The 22,252-nt window shown below is 47.1% G+C and overlaps 1 protein-coding gene across 7 annotated transcripts in view; it reads left to right on the plus strand.

The window, feature by feature from the left end:
• The window catches only part of GRM7 (glutamate metabotropic receptor 7), a 267,872-nt gene that overhangs the window by 238,450 nt on the left and 7,170 nt on the right, over window positions 1–22,252 (plus strand). For 4 of the 7 annotated variants that reach the window (XM_065075811.1, XM_065075808.1, XM_065075804.1 and 1 more), the window contains 2 exons: window positions 2,925–3,171; window positions 7,896–7,988. The exons of 2 other annotated variants lie outside the window; for them this stretch is intronic. In XM_065075811.1, the coding sequence (XP_064931883.1) occupies window positions 2,925–3,171; window positions 7,896–7,966 (318 nt within the window). In that variant the 3' untranslated portion in view covers window positions 7,967–7,988. The remainder of the gene's footprint in view (window positions 1–2,924; window positions 3,172–7,895; window positions 7,989–22,252) is intronic. One more of the 7 variants, XM_065075805.1, reaches the window with a different exon arrangement.

Here is a 22,252-nt window from a genome sequence, read left to right on the forward strand (position 1 = left end):
TTGGGATTCTTAGTTGATGTCATGGACAGAGTGTCTATGACTCATGTGTCTATGAGCGCGGTCATCTAAAGTTGCTTTGCTTAACTGACAAGTTCATCAGGATTGCTATGGGCAGCTGTTGTTTTCCATGAAGAAGTGAGGTTTGGGTGGAGGAAATGTGTAGTCAAGCATAAATGCGCTATGTGCTCTGGAACACAACTGATTTTTGTGTCACGCTGGCAACGCCGTGCCATTAGCTTTTTCTTTCATTTTTGCCTTGTCGTCCAAACTCCTGTTTTCTGTATCAAGTTTTTTAGGTCCTCTAGTGAAGTGAATCCAGAGTTAGTTGCAGAACGTCACTGTGCATTTTCCACCGTACGGCCACTCGAACAGACTCGCTGCAAGTTCAGGTCGTTGAGGTGACTTCAGAACAAAATCCGCTGTGTACAGACACCTCTGTGTGTCTGACAGAGCTCCTCGCCGCCATAGATCTTTTCTAACCCTGTAGAAATGTAGATCCCATTGTGTAAACTGCTCGGTGCCTCTCAAGTTTAGTTACGTATCTTGTGTATAGAAACAGAGGTAATTTTTATTAAACACATCACAGAACTGTGTCCTTTTCAGCAGCAAATGCGCTGTGAACTGTCTTCTCTTTTAAATATTCATATAAGATAAATAGACTTATTCCTTGTGTACATAGAAATAGAGGTATAGAGTATCTATCTGAAGTGTAACAACATCCAACTGCGAGGTATGAGGTGGGGAATGAGCAGCAGCATTACCTTACTGCGAAAAACAAACATTGTGTTTCATGGCAGCGCTGGAAGATAAATGCAGAAAACAATCCTCCAGTGAGGAGGGTTCAGTGCATCACGTCGGTGTGGAGCATCACTGTTGGAATGATAAAGGACTCTGCATTCCGGTTCCATGTGAATCACGCAATGCCATTTATTACAGAAACAAGCCTCCTTATATATGCAACTATATTCTAATCACACGTCCACGCTCCAAGCATGGATTCGCTAAATGAGTATCATGGGCTGTCCAGGCGCTGGAGTCTCACTGATGATAGGTCCGATGATTCACGCCATGTTTAGGCCCCGTACGTCCCTCTTTCTCACAGCAGATTCTGTTCTCAGCTTCTCGAAGCGGCCTTGAGATTCCTTTGAGCCTGACTAATTCAGCAACAAATCTTTATCTATCAAAGCCCCTCCACACGTCACGTCGAGGTGACACAGCAAGGCAACAGCGGTGTCCACACCAGGGGAGACAGGAGGGCCTGAGGCCTTCCCAGTGCCTGAAATTGGGAGAAATGACCCCAATTTCTGTCAAAGACCGAGGGGCAACATGGTACTGTACCGCTCTTTAAAAGTCCTGCAACAAACAATAACTATTCGAATATCTATAAGAAGGGGAGGGAAGGGTGTGGTGGCCACTTGCTCTAAGTGCCACCAGGAGAGGACAACGCAGCTTCGGTGGGTACGGACCAGATGTTTTGGAGACATGGACCCTTTGCAGGAGTTGGGTCAGGAGGTGGTGGAACCTCCGTCAGAGGATGGATCTGGAACGTGGGCGCATGGGGGACCTGGCAGGAGTCGCTCTGCTCTCAGGGGCTTTTTCTTGGGGTTTAGCTGAGGTGACGTCCTGAGCTCCGTCCCAGCCTCGAATGGTGGAACTTGGTCTAGGGTGTTTTTTCACAAGGTGGGATGGGTTATATCCCAACTGGGACACATCAGTGTTGTTTCCTTCTGATAACAAGTAAACAGAAACTGAGGGAGCGCTGTAGTTTTTGCTTGTCTGCGTCTGTATAGACACACGGCCGTGCACAGCGTGTCTTCTGTAAGTCACTTTATTGCTTCCGTTGGTGGTCTTAATCACTGTAATAGCAACTGTTACGTAGATCTAACTGGCAAGTCTGGGGACATTCATATTTTTCTAAATGGGGGAATTTGGAAATACCTGGGTAGAGTCAGCATTTTACTCTGCTATTATATTTATTCATGGAGGTTTTGCAGCAGAAACTCAGGCTGATTAGCACTGAATAGGAAAGAGTGTTCCAAAGAAATTGTCTTCAATGTGTAACAATCTTCCCATCCACATGGATATACCGTATATTCAGTTTTTGAAGCGGATCTGCAGAGACTCCGCTCCCTCTTCAGCTCCCTCTCACCTGCACTGTGCTTCCTCTGTGCTTTTTAACTGCGCCTGATCCTCTTAAGTGGCAATAATTGTTCTAGTTAATCTATTAAGTAGATCTTCTGAAATGGTCATTTAAAAAAAAAAAAAAAAAAAGGAAAAGGTAAAAAAATGCTTTTCCACCCTCGTATGTTTTCCGATTATGTTTTTAAATCCTTATGGTTTCCTCTAATACCCATCTCGTGGCAGAACCTGCTCTCTGACTCGCATATATAGTTTTGTCATAATAAGCACAGCTGTATGTCACAGGCATACAAATCATTGTGTATTCTTTGGAAAGTTATTTCAATGAATTGTAGAAAATTAAAGCCTAGCAAAACAAAACCAAAACAATCCAACCCACCAAAACAACAACAAAAGAACCCCCAACTTCCTCAAGTTGTTTTTTGCTGATCTGTATTATTATAGTTACTCTTCTATAGCTTACAGTAGACCTAAATTTACATTTATATCCATGTTACTGGGGCCCAAATGTGATTTTCCCTCTGTGAAGCTGTACCGCAGGCGTACAGCAGCAGTCGTGTTGCTAAGGACGCGGGAGGTTTCCAGCACGGAGCCCCCGAAGAGGCTGTCGCTGGAGCGCGTGGGACCTCAGGCTGGTTCGCAGGGCTGAGCTCTGGGCTTGCGCATCTTTGGTTGCAAACCCATTGTAAAAACTGCTTTTAAATTGTTGCGTAATGTTTGAAATAGCACAGCCTGCTTCCCAGGCATCTTATTTGTAATAGTGTCTCGTGTGTTGTGTCTCCTAGCTCTACATACAAACTACCACACTTACAATATCCATGAACTTAAGTGCTTCGGTGGCGCTGGGGATGCTGTACATGCCGAAGGTGTACATCATCATCTTCCACCCCGAGCTCAACGTCCAGAAACGGAAACGCAGCTTCAAGGCCGTGGTGACGGCAGCGACCATGTCGTCACGGCTCTCGCACAAACCCAGCGACCGACCCAACGGCGAGGCCAAGACAGAGCTGTGCGAGAACGTGGACCCCAACAGTGAGTACCGCTCATCTCCTCTTGGCATTGGCCAATATTTGAATTTCATTGTCTTCCTATTATTTGGTCTTCTCAGTTAAAGATTGTTGGTATCTACCATATGTTATTTTATGTATTTCCTCCTTGCTTTTTTGACTTGTTGATGAAACATTTGGTTGCAGTAACTCCTCCTCCTTTCCCTCTGAGCGACCAGCAGCATCCTTGAGTACCAGCCCCTCCACCTGGGTCAAACTCCACCCTCCCAGGTGCAGTTCCCCAGATAGACAGAGGGACAAGCACCAAATTCATGGATTGCTCTGCTAACCTGAGCTGTAATGGTGTTTCTTTGCAAAAGTCTCGCAGTCCTAGAAGGTTCCCATTTAAGGATTTTATCCAGTCCTATAAAAGTGAATGCAAAACTTGCCACTGATTTAAAAGGAAAATAGATTGGATGGATGCTTCCAGTTTCCTTAGTGTGCATGGCATGGTATATTGTAGCTCAAAATTACATACTGAGGCCATCAAATGCGATTTGCATTTGAATCTGGAAGGAGTTGAGGAAGGAGACAGCTGCACAACTTTGTGGCATATTGGAAAGGTTTAGACATGTCTGCAGTTTTTATGAAAAACGGATCTGAATGTGGAGAAATGCCCTTTCCTTGCCCATGATCCGCTCATCCGCTTGCTGCTGAAATCTCTGCCACTTCTTGTCTATTAAGCGCCGCCTGAATATCTGCCTCAAAGCAGAAACTCTGCTGTCAAAGCAAAGTGGAAACAGCCAGCAAATTATTGACACAGCACTTTTCCTCCCTTTATTCACCCCTTGAGTATTTTTCTCTGATGTGTTATCATGCAGGTATACAAAATGTATTCCAACTGGAAAAACAAAATCTGTCTTTGGAAACTGCACTGGCAGAACTATGATTCTGACAGGAGAGCAAGGAAGGGCTTCTAATAGATTAAGTACTATATTGTGTCTCCTCTGGCCATACTGACCAGAGCCTACATGGCAAGAGGAAATAAATATCGACATTTCCTGCATTGGGGTATCACCCAGCGAGGGTGAGCGTTGCAGAATCCTCTGCCCAGACAGATTTCTGGGCATGGCGAAGGAACCCCCGCCGCTGGCTCTAACCGTGGGATGCTGCTGAGGATGGAGGGAGAGAAAGGAGGAGGAGGAGGGAAGGGAGGCGGACAGAGCTGGGGCCGGGGGTGCCGGGTGCTGACCCATGTTCCACTACTCGCTGCTCCCGTCAGACGGGTTGGAGAGAGTTTCTCCTCCAGAAAACCCCAAGTCTAAGGTTTTCCGCTCAAAAACTTGAACAAGCAAAATAGAGAAGTTGTGCAGATGAACCGTTCGATGTAGTGAGCGGGGGAGCCCCGTGGGAAATGCAGCCCGGGCTCTCCAGCTCTGCTTCCCCCTCCCGCTCTCATCCTCCTGCACTGCATCTCACGCTGTTTTCAGACTTCTGAGAGTATTTCCCCCTGCCAGCCAGATTTCCTCCTGGGATGGAGATTTGTTTATTAAGATGAAATATTGCTCACTTAACCAGCTACATTCCTGGTAAAATACAACATTTTTTAACCAAGGACTGTATACCAGAATATGTATTTAAGAGGCAGGAAAAGGGACAGAATCCCCTGCTTGCCAAGATCGACCAGTTTCTTCCATAAGCACCCAGTCTCCAGTCCCGGTTTAGTTAACACAGGTTTAAAGCTGGGGTAAAGTCCCCTGGGAGCAAAACCCTCCCAGCTTTGCCATTAGTGTGCGTGAAGGAAGAACACTTTGTGTCACCTCATTTGCTTACATGTGGGGTTCAAAAGCACATAAATCTGTTTGTTCAACCCAGCCAGTCAGGAAACGTGCAGGAGTATTAATTTCTATGGCTTTCTGCAAGTACTGGGCTTTTAAATGTTTTATGGTTTGGAAAGTAAATCTTGTTTTGAATATTTTTATTGTTTATATATATAAATATAGTACCATCTGTTCATATTATCTGGTGCACCTACTGCTATTATTTAATTCCATGGATATGTGTGCTAGTAAAAATTATTAGAAAATCAAATGAAATAAACTACTGCTGTACTTAAAGTATTTGGGCACGTTTAGTCCCAGTGTAGGTTCCCCCTTTGCTATAGTGTTTGATAGGTTGTCAGTCAGTCCCCTAATCAGGCGACATTTAACACGTGTGTCTATACGACTGATTCACTGAATACCTGAATTGAGTCTCATTTAAAAAAAAAATCAAATACTTTGTTTAGAAAAATATTTGCAGTTCCATTTTTAGGTGGAGAAACTGAAAACAGTAATGAGCTCAACAAAAGGCAGTGGTGTCCCAGCAAAACTCTCGACGTTTTCAATGACATTTTGAAAATGATCTTGATAAAGACACAAGGTTTTGGTGTTTCTGCAGTGATTTAACTGAGGAGCGCAGGGGTGGGGGTCCTGGCTGTTCTGGGCCGGGCTGCCCCAAAGCTCACCGCGTTAGGCTGACAGTCAGTTCATTGAAGGGGATTAAAGGATGAGTGCTCATCAGCACTGCGCAAAGCCAGCCTAGATGTAGACCTGGCTTAGCTGCCATCTGTTTTCTCATGTGTGCAAAAGTACAGTTGGGTTTTCCAGTTTGATTTTCTACTGTATTTTTCTACTGTATTTCGTGGTGGAGCCGCTGTTCATGGCTTGCTCAGGTACTGGAGACTGGAGCTGCCATTGCTATTGAAAATACACAAATATTTAATATCTCCTAAGAAATTATGAATGCCGAGCCACCAGCATGGGGTTCATGTACCTCCAAACACTGGGGAATTTGAAGACTAAGCCCAAATTTATGGCCTGTCCTGCTTATACGTCCCATGGCCGGGGTCAAAACTAAAAACACAGAGTGGATGGTTTTACAGAAAAAATAGCCTTGAACAAACCTCCACCTTTTAGCATCAACCTGAAAAGAATGTCTAAAGAACTGGTAATGCGTGTGTCAAATGGGAAGAGGGACTCACTGCGTTGCAGTGTTTTGTTTAGGATATATGGGAAGCAGGAAATGTCGCAGGTTGAGCTCCCCAGCCGTGTCCTGCGAGGGTTCTTGTGCTGAATGGGATATATTAAGGCCACGCTTTTCAATCTTGAACCTGTGTTACTTATGAAAGCTTGCTAAATGTTTCCAGTTTCCCATATGGCATGTGCACGCTTTCACTCATTCAACAGGCTTTCCTGCTAATATGCGTTTGCATCTAAAATGTTCCGCAGCAGCTTCCACCCGTGTTCGTTCTGTTTTCACGTGCTTGCTCCATCTCACACTGTTTGAGAAGATGCTTCTCATCGAGTCTGGAGCTGAGCAGAGAGCGAGGGCTCCTGCCCGGCTCCGGGTGTCTCTGCTCCCCCAGCACAGCGTCAGACTGCAAGAAAGATATTAAAATCTCCAACCCGTACTTAACTTATATTGAGATTTACATGTAGTCGCTCCTTTTCCTTTGCAACTTGTTTGAATTCGTGGCTTTACCAAACACAATGACAGGGAAATGAGCGTCACAGTTGTTTGGTGATGAGTGTCCCCATTTCTGATCTCATGGGAAAAATCTCACTGTCTATGAGAATGGCTGTGGCCAAGTTTACCCCCATTGTTTCTTCCTTTTGTTTTTTCTTTTGGCTTTTCTGTACTGACAAAGCCCAGAGCTGAAGACGGGTATTGCAGAGTAGCACAGTCATACACAGCACCCAACAGGAGGCGTCCAGCATCTTGGTGGCAAAGACCGAGCGCGTCAAAGCACCAAACCACTGTTGAAAGACAGAGCAGCTCTGGACCAGGCGCCTTCCCCGAGGAGTTTAGTTGAGATGTGTTGAGCAGTGACAAAGGAAAAGCACGTCGCCCCAGACAGAAATGCGCCAGACAGAAAACCTGAACGTCTAAAAGCTGATAAGGGTCTAATTTTCAGCAGTTTGTTGAATTTTGAGGTAGTGGGTGCTTCAAGGGCTCAGTGCAGACATATCCAAGATGGTTTTTTTCTCTCTGTCCAGGAAACTCCCTTGGCAGCCGGTCCAGTTCTCAGCAGTGCAGATCAGGCATCACCTGCACGTTTCCATTTTAACCCAGTGCTTTTCTGGGCCCTGTCAGCTCGTCCCTATCGTGGCGGCAGCGAGAGCCGCGTGTGTCCATCCTCACTTGTCTCCACGCGTTGAGAATGGACGTTGCCTTCGGGGGTCCCACCAGTGAGCTGTGGTAGTGCATGTGGAACACAAGCGTCCCCGTCTCGGGCAGCACTGTGTGCAAACGCTGCTGCGCTGTGTCCTGCTGTGCTCGCGTGTTCACTTGTGTTCGTCCTTAACATCACCCACACAGCATCACCTATTCCATCCTTCTGAGGAAAAAACCTAGAGTGATTGCTTGTGATGCTGAGGAACCTGAGAGTGACTGCATGGGGGAAGAAGGGCTGGGGAGGCTTCAATTGAGCCAAAATCTTCCAGAATTTGTTCGGGGAGAGGGGAAAAAAACAAACCGATCCACCAGAGCCGCTGTTTGCTGAGCAGCTGCTCCCATGTTCAGAGGAACCTGAACCGCTGCGACCTGGGTCATTTATTTCTAGTCCAGAGTTAATTTCCTATGGTGGCGCCTCTCAGGTTTCCGCTATCGCAGCTCCAGTCTGAGCTCCTCAGTTGGATTAATGTCGTGGCCTCCATGACAGGGCAAAATTTGAAGAGTTTATTGTGCACAGACGTATTGTACATACCAATGTATTTACTTTTCCTGTAGACTGCATGCCACCAGTAAGAAAGAGTGTTCAAAAATCTGTTACTTGGTACACTCTTCCACCTACTGTATAGCTTTTGCCTGCTTTCCAAAAAGGTAAGGAAAAATCTAGCTTCTTATTACTTTATTCTCAAATGATTGCGATGATGATGATTATATACATGAACAAATGAGGAATGTGCCTTAGTGCAGCTATGTTAAAACAAGTATCAAACTTAAAAATTGTTCACGCATCCATTACCAGGAGCTCCCATGGGAAGGGCTGGGTTTGCAAAGCAGAGACCCAGGATTTGGGTGATTTTAATCGTGTCCCAGCAAAACATGAGACACAGGGTGTCTTCTACTTCCCACCGGCGGAGGTGGATCCCAGTAAAGCCTCTGAATATGTAGATATTTGACAACAATTTAAAAAAGGAACAAACAAATTATCAAAAGTTAATTATGGCAATCAAATCTAACAACTAACAAAATGTTTTCTGAGTCATTTCTAGCAGCTTTACCAGCAGAGTTGCCTGGCAGCACAAAGATAAGCTTTGCGAACATGGGAGCGATCTTCTTTACTCTAAAATTATCAATGGCGCAGAAAAGGCTTGCAAGATTTTTGGGGAGTGGGTGATCCCAGTGGCCACTCCTGGGAACCCACACATGGACAGTTTTGGGGGGCTGGCTTTTCCCCGTGTCCCGAGTGCCCGCACTGGGATCCGTGAGCTCTTCTCGCATTGTGACCTTGGCAGCCGGGAATCGCTGGTTTTCCAGGGAAACCAGGGCAAGAGAGAAGCCTTTGATCTCAGAGACAAATGACTATTGACCAGTGACAACTATTTCTCTTATCCATAATTCTGTGTGTGCTCAGATGGCTTTGCGCAGGTATGGGAGGTACGGGCCCTGTTACTGTAGTATGTGCAGAAGAAATGGTTTTAAAATGTTTAACTGAGAATTAATATCAGATGAGAACTAATATAGGTGAGAACTTGTATCAGCAAAGGTAGGAATGTTGCTTGAACTGAGTTTCTGAGTCAGAGGAAGCTGGTGTAAATTGCCACAGCTCCAGTTTCAGTGCAGCTCCAGTTCTCGTGTTCAAATTGCTTTTGATGGTATTGGAACGCTGGCCGTCATTCTGCACGGCTCAGGCCGTGGTCCGGCTCTTCGGGAACGTCGGGTCCGAGGGGCTGGGGCGGCTGGTGCCGAGGGAAACAGGGCGAACGGTCGGAGAGGAGAAGGGGCTGCTCCAGGTATTATCGCAAATCAAATGTGAAAGAGTAAAGGGTGACTGTGTGAGGATGAGACTGCTAAAAGAAGGAGATGAGAAGAATAGAAGGGACATAGAAAGAGCCTAAATCTTAGGAGAAATCAAGTTTGGTTTTTTTTTAGGTACAATTTTTAAAAGGTTTAAAATTTAAAGAATTGGGATCTCACACAGATCTCTAAAAAATAACTTTTCCACGTAACATTATTGTATAATGTGTAAGGAATTGCTGCCTGCAAAGGTGCACAAATAGTCATCCAAGTCCTATAAAAAACAATTGGCCATTTAGATTCTTTAAGCAGCTGTTAAAATTTGGGCCTCACCAGGCTATGAAAACAGCCCGGTGGCAGTTCTGGGTGCTTCTGGGTGGGGTTCTGCTGGTGCTTCTGCCCCGGCCAGGGCTGTTGTGCAGCCGGACTTGTTTCCCGGATCTCTCTGGTTTCGGTTTCAGTTCCAGCCGGGCCCATTGCTGCAGCTCCGGTCGCCGTGTTTGGAGTCGTTCTGCCAGGAATACAAACCAGAAACCAGCAAGAAACAACACTATATTAAAAGCAAAACAATGGTATCAGGAAAACACCAATTTAGGAGTAAATTGACACTTGTTTTGCTAGTAATACATTTGTATGCAGGTATGAACACGGTGCTTCAGCCATTACTTGACTGTATCGGTTTCTGCTGCGCGATGCACAGGGAGATGCATTTATAATGCTTTGAAATTGTTTCCTGTGAGTGACAAATGTGACTTCTTTACTGTTGAGCCTCATGAAAATACAAAGCTTGGAAAACTCTGTGTGGTATGTGGGTCAGAGGAAAAGCCTGTTCATCACCTGAACAAGGCGCAGAAACGCCGGCTGCCGTTGTACAGCTGCGGAGTCACGGTTGGTGCTGCACAAGTATCTGCAGCGCTTTCCTCCTGACCCATCACCAAGCACTATGCTTGCAGGTCAGGAGGAACAGACAGACCAGTGGCCAAAGCGCTTGTGACTTCTGACAGACCCGGGTCGGTCCCTTGGGCTGGCGGAGCTCCCGTGGTGCTGAGGTCCCTCAGCCCGGGCTGCATCCCGCAGATGGTGCTCGTGAGATGCTCCTGCATTGCCCATGGGATTACATAAGCCCCAGAAAGACAGCTCTGCTCTTCGGCTGCCGTCTGGACCTGGTGAGCAAGGACCACCGTGTTTTGAGGACGCCAATCTGACGCCTTGTGCCAAGGACAAAGATTGTGGCACAGGGTCCTTGCTTGCTCCAGGAAGGACCTGAGTGGTGCCCAGGAGCTGCTGTGCTCTGAAGTCTGTCCTAACATTCCTAGCAGCACCAAAGGAGAGACTCAATGGAGAGTGGTGCCCTGCTTTTTTGGTTGGATTATTATTACTGAGTGTCGTTATTTCAGCTGCTCTTTGCACGAAGCTGGTACTGTTGGACCCTCAGCAGTTCAAGCTGCTTTAGCAGGGACGGTGCTGAAACACCGCAGCTTCTCAGCAACCTGTTATACTGTTTGTCTTTTCTGCTGACCTTCCACTTGACCTGGGCCAGATGCTGAGCAAGTCTAAACCACAGTGGTCCCATTGCTTTGAAGAACCATCGACTGATGTCAGCTGAGGCTCTTGCCTCCGATTTTCAGACAGCAGCCGCCCTTTCCACCCTCGCACGTGCCGCAGCGCAGGGGTGAGGACACGCGGAGCAGGTCCCTGCTCAGCAGAAATGTCTGAGCTTCGTCCTGGAGCCGCAGGTCCCTGAACTTCGCATCCCCCCCAAATTCACCTGTGGCTTCCCCTGGCCTGGTCCTGTGCGCTGCTTGGGGCAATGAGCAGCTCCCCAGAACTAACAGAACTAATTTGAAAACGCCAACCATTGCATCTCTCTGCAAGGGCAGGGCTGGATTTTATGCCGAGCAGGGCATCAACCCCATAGAGGCTGTTAAACCACTCTGGTGGTGTTAGGAGTGAGGGTCTCTGGGTACAGCCCGAGGCAGGGGCTCTCCTCAGAGCTTGGGCACCAGCTGCTGCTTACTAAAGCTTTTCTGTTGCTTTAAAACTCATTTTTTTGCTTGATCTGTATGCAGGGGGATTTCCATGGCGATGGCAAAGTGTTGAGATCATTTGTCAGGCATGTGCGGTGCCACATTGTGTGAAGTCATTATGTTTCTTGGTCATATCTCTCCCAGGATGTAAATACATTGATGTGGATGATGCTGTAATGAAGGTGATGTGATGTGAGTCATGACGGGGTTTCAAACTGATCTTGGGCTTGTGTTGGAAGGGGTCAACAGCTGAGTCACTCTCTAGTGCTGGGACTTTGGGTGACCCCAGCGCCACGTCCACCATCCAGCAGCTTCTCTGGGACCGGGCAACACTCTGAATGCCTTGGGACCCAACTGGCAGATGTTCTGCGGCTCATCACACCTCTGCCCTTGTGGGATAGAATAACTGTTCTCTGCATTGAAGCATCGTTTTCGTTTTAAATCTGGCTAGTTTCATCCTGAGAAAGTGCTCTGTGTTTAACCTCACTTGAAGGATTTTCTATTCAGTGGAGACCCCTAACAAAGGAGAATTTGCAGTCAAAATTGATAAGCAAAGACTTTGACGGGTCTCCACCGCATGCATTTTTGTTCTAGAATGGCTTACTGAAAAACTAAACACTTATCATAAATTTATTCTAATTATGATATACTTAAAGTATTGCACAGGGATACATCCAAATTAGCTTGTACAACACCCCAAGTCAGTCCCTAATGCATATTTTCCTGTTTCCCAAGTTGTAAATGATTTCACTGACACGGCAGGTTCCAGCTTTTCGGCTGCTCATGGGCCGGGTGGTGCTGGGTGGCGATGGCCCCTGCACCGCGGCTCCTCCGTGCGCTGGTCGGTGCCGCGTCACTGGCGGAACGAGTTTCCAGAGACACTGGAGGCGCTCACGGATAGAATGTGCGAACAAATTCCCTTCCTTTTTCAGCAAGTTTCTCAGTTGAAATTGGTTTTTCCTCCCCCTCTTGGAAGGCTCGGCTCCCAAAGAGCACAGATTCCCCCCAGTATCCTCTATGTTAGAAATGTGAGTGCTCTGAAGTGCAGAAATGTGATTTCGGGGTCTCTGGCGTGCACCCTGATGGGGACGCGCACAGGTCACCAATGGAGACCCGCGCAGTTCACCCATGGGGACGCGCGCAGGTCACCCATGGAGACATGCACGGGTCACCCATGGAGACATGCACGGGTCACTGATGGGGATGTGCACAGGTCACCGATGGGGACGCGCACAAGTCACCGATGGAGATGTGCACAGGTCACTGATGGGGACGCGCACAGGTCACCGTCAGGCTCCTGGCACCCCGGTCCTTCTGCGCGTTTAACCCAGAACCCGCACGTGAGTGTTTATTCCAGAAATGACTTATGCAGAAGCACATATTTTCCAAGCCATAGCCCGGCTCCATTTGATGAGGTTGAACAGCTGAACAACCTTTAATTTTGTGCGCACCGAGGGATATCTGTAACGAGACCTGTTTTCCACGGGGACAATTTTGCTGGCTTGATATTGTCTTATTTACTTTTTAAATGCGATTTACAGAGAGACAGGCTCTGAAGAGAGGAAGGCGTGTGGGGCTAAAGTGCCTTCAGACCAATATGCTGGAAAGCAGATGCAGTTTGGTGTGTTCTGCAGAGTGAGGAGTGAAGCTTTTTGACAAAAGGAAAATCAGAACTTTTGTTTTGAGGACGCAATTCCTCCTCCTCCTCCATTTGCATTGCACATTCCATTTGCATTTTCATTTTTCCCAGTGTCTTGGGGTCTCAGTCCATTTGGATCTGTGTTTTCCTTCAGGTTCTACATGCCCATGGCAGCATCCTGTTGCCCAGGAGCCAAACTAGTGCCAGAAGTTATTCTCTTTCTAACCATCTTATGATTCTAACAATCGCAATTCTGTCTGGGTTGCGAGTATCCTCCTTTGCAGTGCAAGGTTAGATCCTCTCGTGACATTTCAGCACGTGAAGGGCATCCCTCACCCTGTATATATGTTATTTTTAAACCGTGGTTTGTATGGCTGGGAGCAGTATAGCTTGTTTAAATGCTTCATTTGTTTTAAATGAAATAAGAAATAAGTTTTTGGCAACTGCTGCTTGAGTGAAACCTAAAGTTGGTCAGGAGAAGCCAAGCCTTTGTCCTTTTAACTTGATTAAGTGTAGCCGGACTCCAGCTACTTATGAGATTGGTTTTTCAGGTAATATTATTCCATGGCCAGACCGTGTTGCTGGCGAAGCCGTGAGCGTGGCGGTGACGGGCCGCGGTGCCAGCGCACCCTGGGGACTTGGCGGCCTCCAGGTGCAGCGGGTTCTGCGCCAGGTCCCTCCTCCGGCAGCGTCTGGGGACCGGCTTATTTGCCTTGTACAGCTCAAAATAACTAGATCGGATGATGCACTTAAATGCATTCACATAATTGCACGCTCCCGTATTAATTATTTTGCAGACTGTCTCGCACCTTTCATGACTTACATGCTACCAGACTTGTAAATATGCAGGGAAGTGTCAGACTGTTTCCTTCTTTTAAAAACTGAAATTCTTTGTGCACTTAAGCGATCACGGTCTAGTCTGATGTTTGAACAACATTAGTTAAAACACACAACCGTGACTGTAAGTGCTTTGGATGTTAAAAGCTGGGTAGGTAGATCTGTGTCTTTGAGACACAAATGAGTGTTAATTAGGATGTTAGTATTCCTCTTTTTTTCCCGTTGTTTCTCTTTTTATGTGATCTTTTTTCCTAGGAAATCTGGAAGAAGAGTGAGCTGTAAATTTTGCATATACTGTTATACCTCATGGACCGGTCCCTCTCTCTCTTTTTTGCCTAATAAACCCTTAGTAGCTCCGAGCTCTCCCTTCAGCTAATTTCTCAGTCCTTACATCCTCTCAGGGAGAATCTGTCAAAATCAGAAATTGTAGTAGCAGAGAAAAGACACAGACTTCTGGCTCTCTTGTCCATACGTGGATAAGGACTCTTTCCCTGCAGTCTCCCCCCATCCCGTCCTGCTCTGCGCTAATGAGGCGGCTCACATGAAGACTCGCAGGATTCTGAAATCAGACTTGACGTTCTCAGCTGAATTTCCTGAAATCCCTGCAGTCGCCCAGGCTGGGACGCGGCGATACTGGCAGGCAGGTTTCTTTTCTGCCCTCCCCAGGCAATAGGAAGCGTTATGATTGCATCTTGCAGCTTTTGAGATGTGTCCTCTTTTTAATCGCTACTGCTACTGTAATTCCAGTTCTGCGTTAGGCCTGGTGACCTTGCTGCTGAGTCTTTACTCAGGACAAAAGACCTTTTTCTCCTCTTTTTTTTCCATTGTGTATTTTTCTGGGCTGATCTTCGGGATCACGGGATCCAGTTCGCAGGAGCAGGTCCCGTACACAACCAGTGCCAACGGCTCCGCTGGGAGCGTGTTCGTTCCCTAACCTGTTGGAAAGCTGGTAAGCCACTTCAGAAAGCTAATCATAGTAATAACGGAGTAAAAAAGGCCAGGAAAACTGAAAATAAGCAATATTACAGGTAAATGAAGTTCTCAAAATGCGTGGATCCATGCAGTTTTCTGTGTGTGTGATTACAGGCGTGAAGAAAACTGTTCAAAGATCGTGTAGGTAAGAACAGAAAACAGCCTCAGTGGTACAGAATCACAGTGTGCGAGGTGTGCTATGGGACCAGAAATAAACGGTGGTTGGGACAACCATCATTGTCGTCTCAGCCACGTTTACCCAGGACCCGTCCCTGGGTTTGCGTGTGCCTGTCACAGACACGTGTCACAGTGTCACACGCCGGTCCCTGCGCGTCCCGCCGATTTCACCCCCACCTTGATGTCATTTGTCACCTGGTGGCAAACGAACCAAGCCCTGGAGGACGTGAGCGCTCGGCAGCGACAGCGCCCGCGAGCTGAAGGAGCACGTGGGTAAGACGAGCGCGAGCCGCGGCCCCGCGTTCATTTGTCACTGACATCAAATAACGCTGTACAATGAGATCGGTATTATATATGTTGACACAGACAGCACACAGAATGTATTTGTGCAGCGGGGACCTGGCCTTGCTTGGTTTTTTGAGGCCAGTAAGCAGCAGCAAATCAAAAAAATGGCACATAAGGAATTAGGCTTTCTCAGTGTTTGACTCTTACTGCAAAGAGGCACCGTGCTCACACTCAGCATCTGCAAAACATCATGGGTTTGGGTTTTCTGCTTTCTTTGGCTTCAGGAAAGGAAATGTTTGCATCCCTTTCAGTGACGTGCAGTGACACATTGAAGAAGAAAGCATGGAAATAGGTACTTTGACTTCGGGGAGAGGCTGTTGGTTTTGAACAGTGTCTGACAGAAAGGACCAAAGGCAGGTTTTTATTTTCTAGCCATGGTGAAGAAGAAGAAAAAAACTGCATTAGGTTAATGGCTAAATATGTGTAAATGCCCATGAAACACAATGGCCACATGTAGCAGCAAAGAAAGGCATTTCGGTCCTGGGATGGGGTGTTGGGCTGAGTTGCTCCTCTCTAAGTCACTGAGTGTCACCTGGGGAAGAGGCTGGAACTGCATCTAGTGAGATATCGTGGAAAAAGAAAGCAGATAAGTATAGTTGCCATAGCTACACCACTTGTCATGATGCTTATCATGTCCGTGGAATGAGAAGCCTCATATTAAATCTGTACTCTTATTAATATCATCTGTTAAACATTTCCAGGATATTTGAAATCAAGATTTTCTGCAAAAAAATTAAATGTTGATTGCAGCAAAATGGCATCGTTTAACCATGCAGCTCAGTGTCATTTTGTCAGACACTGTGTTACAGAATTACAGACCATGAATACATTTTCCAGCAAATTTAGCCTCTTTGCACTTCGTGAATGTTCTTGATTGTTCTGTTGAGGTATTTGTTACCTGCAAGTCTTTGCCAGCTAGCGCGGGCAGGCCAACTTGATGGAAGGAGCGGAGCCCTTCCAGGTCAGGGACCACGGAATGTCCCTGGTGTGACATCCCTGTACCGCACCAATTCCCTTTTCTACGGTGTTAATGTTGCCAGGAGCGTCACCAGGCTGGAGCTCTACAGGTGCTGGCTCTGGAGGTGACAGAGCCCAAGTCTTGCAGGCACAGCCACCCCAGGCTGAGCCGGGTCCGTGCAGCCAACAGGGCGTCCCTGGGGACACCTGAGGAGCCCATCGACGTCCCCACCAAGCTCTGTGTGTGTCACAGCAGGACAAGATGTCATTTCCTGAGGAAATGACCTGAGCAAAGCTTCGGCAGCAGTTTCTTGTGGGATTGCACTGACTCCGAGACACGGAGCCAGCCCGGGCGGGAGGTTTTGGTGCATCCTCTGTCCTACCGTGGTTTGGGCCCCAGTGCACAGCGTGCTTCACAGAGGACATGGTCACTGCCCCAAGCAATCGGGATGTGAAAAGCATTCATAAAACACTATACAAGATACAGCTTTGTATCCAGCATTTATCAAGGGAAATTCCTCTCTTCAGAGGAGAGGATGTGCCGAGTAAGAACCGGTTACTTACAGGATGTCAAAGTGTTTGTTCAGTCTTCTCTGTCTTTGTGTTTTCCTGGAAAGTACAAATGCAGTGATAAATATGACACTTATTGTTATTTAAAATACAGCTATGACCTGTTTCTCTAGCACAGGGAGGCTGTATTCGGCGTACCCTTGTCATTCCATCCGACGGCAGCTCCAGACGAACAGAGCTTGGTGAGATGTTGTTCTCCTCCGCGTTGCCTGTTCCCTGGTGGGAGCAGAGCTGAGGTTGCTCCGATATGCGACTGGTGTGAACGGGCAGTTCAGAGACTGGAGACTTAGCCAAAATCCAACAAGCTGCAAAAGTTTTCTCTCCAGGTGTTATCTGGCTTTCAGTCCTCTATTGAAAAATAGCTTGTGTTTCCAAACTGTGGGTGATACGGATGTGGCTGTGTCGGTGTTTACTTGGTGTGCTTGACCAGGTCCTGGCGAGGCGTTTGGTTTGGTTTGGTTTGGTTTGGTTTGGTTTGGTTTGGTGCTGCACAGACGCAGCCCCTGCAGCCAGGGGCTGTTTGGAGGGTGACGCGCTAGTGGGGAGGAGAACACCTGGAAATGAACACATTAAATAGCAGAATCACTTGTCATCCATTAAAGGAGTGAACAGAACATACCTTTGTGCTCTCAGTATGACACCTGTCACTGGCTACAGCTGGCGGGGGAAAGGAAAAAAAATGTTGCTCAATCCTTTGTTCCTGTTGTTCGGCAACTGCACAGAATTTTAGTTTTCTTGATTTCTTTATCAGGTATGATGCTTAATTAGAAAAAGATTTTCAATTATTTGATCGCAGAACGGATAAACAGCGAGACATGAGAGCTGTGTTTACGGAATGTGGGTGTAAGTAAGAAAACGGCAATTTGCCCGATGACTTTATGACCATGTGCTCACCCTGTACCTGCGCGGGGGTTGAGGGAAGCCTGGGGCTGCTGAACAGTGCGAGGGCAGCGAGGGGTGAGGGTGGGGGACGTCTCGGAACCGGTTCAGGAACAAAGCCAAGAGGTAGAGAGGAATCGTTTTCCTACAGCTCTGCCTTCAGGACTCCTTTGGGATGTTTTAGAAGATCACTCAGGTCATAATTTTAATTACGTTTCATGCAAACTGTTTTCACACTTGGCTTTAACAGCTCTCAACAGAGCCTGGCTTTCCAGGTGAGATAACCAACGCGCTATTAATTGCTTTGTTTTAAGCAGGTGAAAATAATTTGCTGCTATTTGTTATCTTTCCAGTGCACAGCACTCAAACAGAAACATTTTAAATGTAGTTTAAATTAGTATGTTTTCTGTACCGTCGGCTCCAATTAAGGAGTAATACGACTTGGTTTTGTTTCTTCCCTGTGCTGGGGCTGTTGGAGGCTCCTGCAGCGAAGCGCCGGGAGTTTAGTTGATGCGAAGGTTCATACGGAGACTCTGCTCTACCTGTTGGAGAGCAGTGTAGGGGAAAGGGACCTGGGGACAGCAGGGTGACCATGAGCCAGCACTGGGCCCTTGTGGCCAGGAAGCCAATGGTACCTGGGGTGGGTTAGAAGGGGGTGGTCAGTAGGTCAGAGAGGTTCTCCTGCCCCTCTGCTCTGCCCTGGGGAGACCACACCTGGAATATTGTGTCCAGTTGTGGCCCCTCAGTTCCAGCAGGACAGGGAACTGCTGGAGAGAGTCCAGCGCAGCCACCAAGATGCTGAAGGGAGTGGAGCATCTCCCGTGTGAGGAAAGGCTGAGGGAGCTGGGGCTCTGGAGCTGGACAAGAGGAGACTGAGGGGGGACTCATTCATGGGGATCAATATGGAAAGGGGGAGTGTCAGGAGGATGGAGCCAGGCTCTCCTGGTGACACCCAGTGACAGGACAAGGGGCAATGGGTGCAAACTGGAACACAGGAGGTTCTGCTTAAATAGGAGAAGAAACTTGTTCCTGGTGAGGGTGGCAGAGCCTGGCCCAGGCTGCCCAGGGGGTTGTGGAGTCTCCTTCTGTGCAGACATTCCAACCCACCTGGACACCTTCCTGTGTAACCTCATCTGGGTGTTCCTGCTCCATGGGGGGATTGCACTGGATGAGCTTTCCAGGGCCCTTCAACCCCTGACATGCTGGGATTGTGTGATCTCAGCGCAGTGCTCGAAGGCACCGGCCGCTCTGAGCCTCTCGATCTGCCGTTTGCTGGAAGCATTGATAAGACTTTCTGCTGTTTATTCTTTGATCTCAGTGTTGCAGATACTTTCAAACTTCACCTGACCCAGAAGTTTTTATCTGCAAAGCAGACGAGTAGGCAACAGGAGAACAACACAGCCAAACAGGCTCAAGAATGATGTTCTTCAGCAGTACAATACTTTGTTGATTTTAGCTTTTTTTAGGAGGGTAAAACTAATCCTTTTCTATTGCAATGTTATTTCCTGACTCAATATCTCAACCTTACGGTTATCCTTTAGGCAAAAATGTGATGATTTTTCAAGCCCTGAACAGTAAGTGTCTGGCTCCATTCTTTGATTCAACATCACATTTTCTTTTACTGTCTCAGATGGAAAAATTAATATTGACAACAACCTTTGAATCTGTTTCTGAAGGCACCTACCCTAATAATACCTTGCAAAGTGTAATAATCCCTTGCAAGGTGTGGCTGATAACAATTATCTCTTAGCCCAGTCCTGAGGAGGCTGCAAGCGGAGTGTGTCACCGCGGGTAGTTCAGATCATCCTTCCAGCTTAACAAAAGGAGTTTATTGATGCTGACAGAGTTATCAGCATAAGCAGCTGAGAGGCAGGAAAACAGATGACAGGCTTTTTGTTTGTTTATAGACAACTATCACTTTCGTTGGTAAATATTCACACAAGACAAATGCGGTAGCTCACCGTTGCAAAGGGGGAACATGGATCACGCGTCCCATCTGTGGCTGGTTTTAGAGCTTGTAAGAATTGTAAGGGCACGGAGTGACAGGACAAGGGGTGATGGCTTTACACTGAAAAAGGGGAGATTTAGATGAGATAAAGGACGAAATTATTCGCCATGAGGGTGGTGAGAGCTGGAGCTTAACTGGGGATTTCACCGTTAGTCTGTCTTAAAATTGGGATGTGTAGGTTTTGTGCTACATTCTATAGGGTTTTTCCTTACTTGCTTAAATTTGCCGTCCACAGAGCAAGGTTAGAGAGGTTACCCCATGCCATTAGGCAAAGCCTCCAACCACCTACAGCTGCACTTCTCCCCTTGGTGCCGGAGCCGTGTGGCTTTGTGGAGTTCACTATTTATCCACAAGAAAATGTGCCCAACTTTCAGATCAGCAATTTGCTCCTTTCCTGAGCAGGTAAGTGCCATGTGCAATGGTGCATACTGACTTTGCAGGATAATCTTTGCCTCATTTTACAGGTTCTAGTGTGATCAGTGTGATAAGCTTCCCATCCTTTCTGGGATTCATTGCGGGAAAGCCTGCTTCACTGAAATTAATGGCTATAATTCTACTCAAAATGAAGTTGGAATTTTCCAGCTTTGTACTGTAGTGCAAGCACTCATCTAATACAGTCGCTTTCCCTGCTTTGTCTGAGCTTTGAGTTTCTTCATCCCTATCGAGATAAAAGTTCAACAGCAGATTGGTCTCAATCTAATACATTTGCAGAATGACAAAGCAAATACAGACTTTATGAGCTCAACCCCTAACAAGCTATCGTAGCCTATAAGAATATCATGTCATTGCCACTGTGCCCTGAACTGATTTCTATCGTTACGCCATTATCTTGCCCAAGAACTGCTTCTATTCTTCCTATCGGATGCATTCTCTGTTCTCACAAAAAGTGAACCACAAAAAACCTGATGAATTAAAACCTTATGCCTCTGATAGCGGCTACTACTTGAAATCCTTATAAGCTAAAACGGATTTGTTTAAAGAAAAACCTCCTTCAAACCCCAGCGTGCCCTGGGGAACTGGCAAGGTCGTACTCTTGCTTCCTATTAAATCCTTCTGGGAACTTCAAAGCAGCCCTCGCTAAAAGAACCCATTATACCGGGTATTTGTAATTGTTACGTAGGGCCCTGGCGCTGCTCGGGGACGTTGTGCCAGTCCCCCGGGTTCACGCTCCCTCCAAGTGCCGTTCTGTCACTCGCCGAGTTTGGCGAGGGATAAATATCCATTTCTGAAAGGGATAACAGTCAGAAAGGCATGAAGGTAAAATGCAGCCCTGGGTAGAACAGGAGGAGTTTGGAAGTGGAATCTGTGTAAAGGGACAGACGTGTGGACACTCTTCAGACAGAAACACACCTGCAGCACTTGCCCTGCTCTGAACTCTGCGTTTGCACGCATAGGCATCTTTATTCTAATGCCTTTGAAGTAATCGTTACATTATTAATTGTATTCTGAACGCAACCGAGGTGGACCAGGTGAGTGCGGGTTATCAAGCGTCTGTGAAGCAGCACTGAGGTTGCTTGGGCTCTTGCCCTGATTGTTCTCCTCTCTGGGCGTTAATCACTTATTCAGGGTTTCTCGGAGCTGGTGTTCACCTCCTGACTGCCCTCTGAGGTGTAGGAGCTTAGGAACATTATCAGTGTGCTGCAGATTGGGAGCAAAGCCATGTGGGTGGCTCTGGGTGATGTAACGGGATGGACTGCGTGGACGTCTGGCTTGTTCTCATTAGCAAAGTTGAGCCAACAGGGAATCTGGGCTTGTCTTCCCCAATTAGTGTCTGTGCGCGTGTGGGGGAGGCTGGTTTGTGTTTTCATTTAGCAGCACTTGACATTTTAGTGACAGCTCGTTCAACTCCCAACCTTAAGCACTATATTATTAACGCTAAGTAAAACTCTGCCTGTGTGGCCCAGTCTGACGTGTGACGCTTTCAGCCAGCTTTGGGATTTTCTCCACTCCCCATCCCACCAGATGCACTCCGCAGTGTTAAACCCCTCCGTGCGGCCCCTCCTGGCAACAAGGGGTGAATTACAACTGTCTGACAACAGGGTGCAGGGCAGTAATGAGCTTGTTTTTCCTCTCTTTGCATTGCATAGATCAGTACAGCCGCTGCAGCAAATAAGGCTCCGCAAATGTAATTGCATTGTGTTGGAAAATTTCTAAATGCATAGAAGCAGAAAGTAAGGCAGTGATATTATGAAAATTGGAGAGAAAATATCTGAACATGTGAGTATCTGAATATGTATTTCTAATTTTTAAAGCCAGGCAAATTATTTGTTCTACATCTGTCCAGTGAACCTAGTTGTTTGGGGCTTTTTCCAGTTAAGATCTGCAGGACTGTTTTTATTATTCGTACTTGCCTATCAGCTGTCCTTAGCTGGGTTTGAAGTTTGGCAAACTGAGCATTTGCAAAATAAGAAAACCCAGTGTCTGTGAGAAGCTGATGAGCTTTGAAATGAAACTGCTCCAGCCACGGCTGCGAACGGAGACACACGAACCCCACACGGGCTGCGGCACCCGACGGCGCCACAGGGACACGGAGGGGAGAGGGAGGTGGGATTTGGGGAACAATTTCTTCCCCAAAGGGCTGTGGGGCATTGGAACAGGCTGCCCAGGGCAGTGCTGGAGTCACCATCCCCGGAGGGGTTTAAAAGGCCTTTATACGAGGTTCTTGGGGACATGGTTTAGTGCCAGAGTTGGATTAAGTTATAGTTGAACTGGT

The sequence above is a fragment of the Columba livia genome, chromosome 10 (genome assembly GCF_036013475.1).
Source record: "Columba livia isolate bColLiv1 breed racing homer chromosome 10, bColLiv1.pat.W.v2, whole genome shotgun sequence".
Lineage (NCBI taxonomy): Eukaryota > Metazoa > Chordata > Aves > Columbiformes > Columbidae > Columba > Columba livia.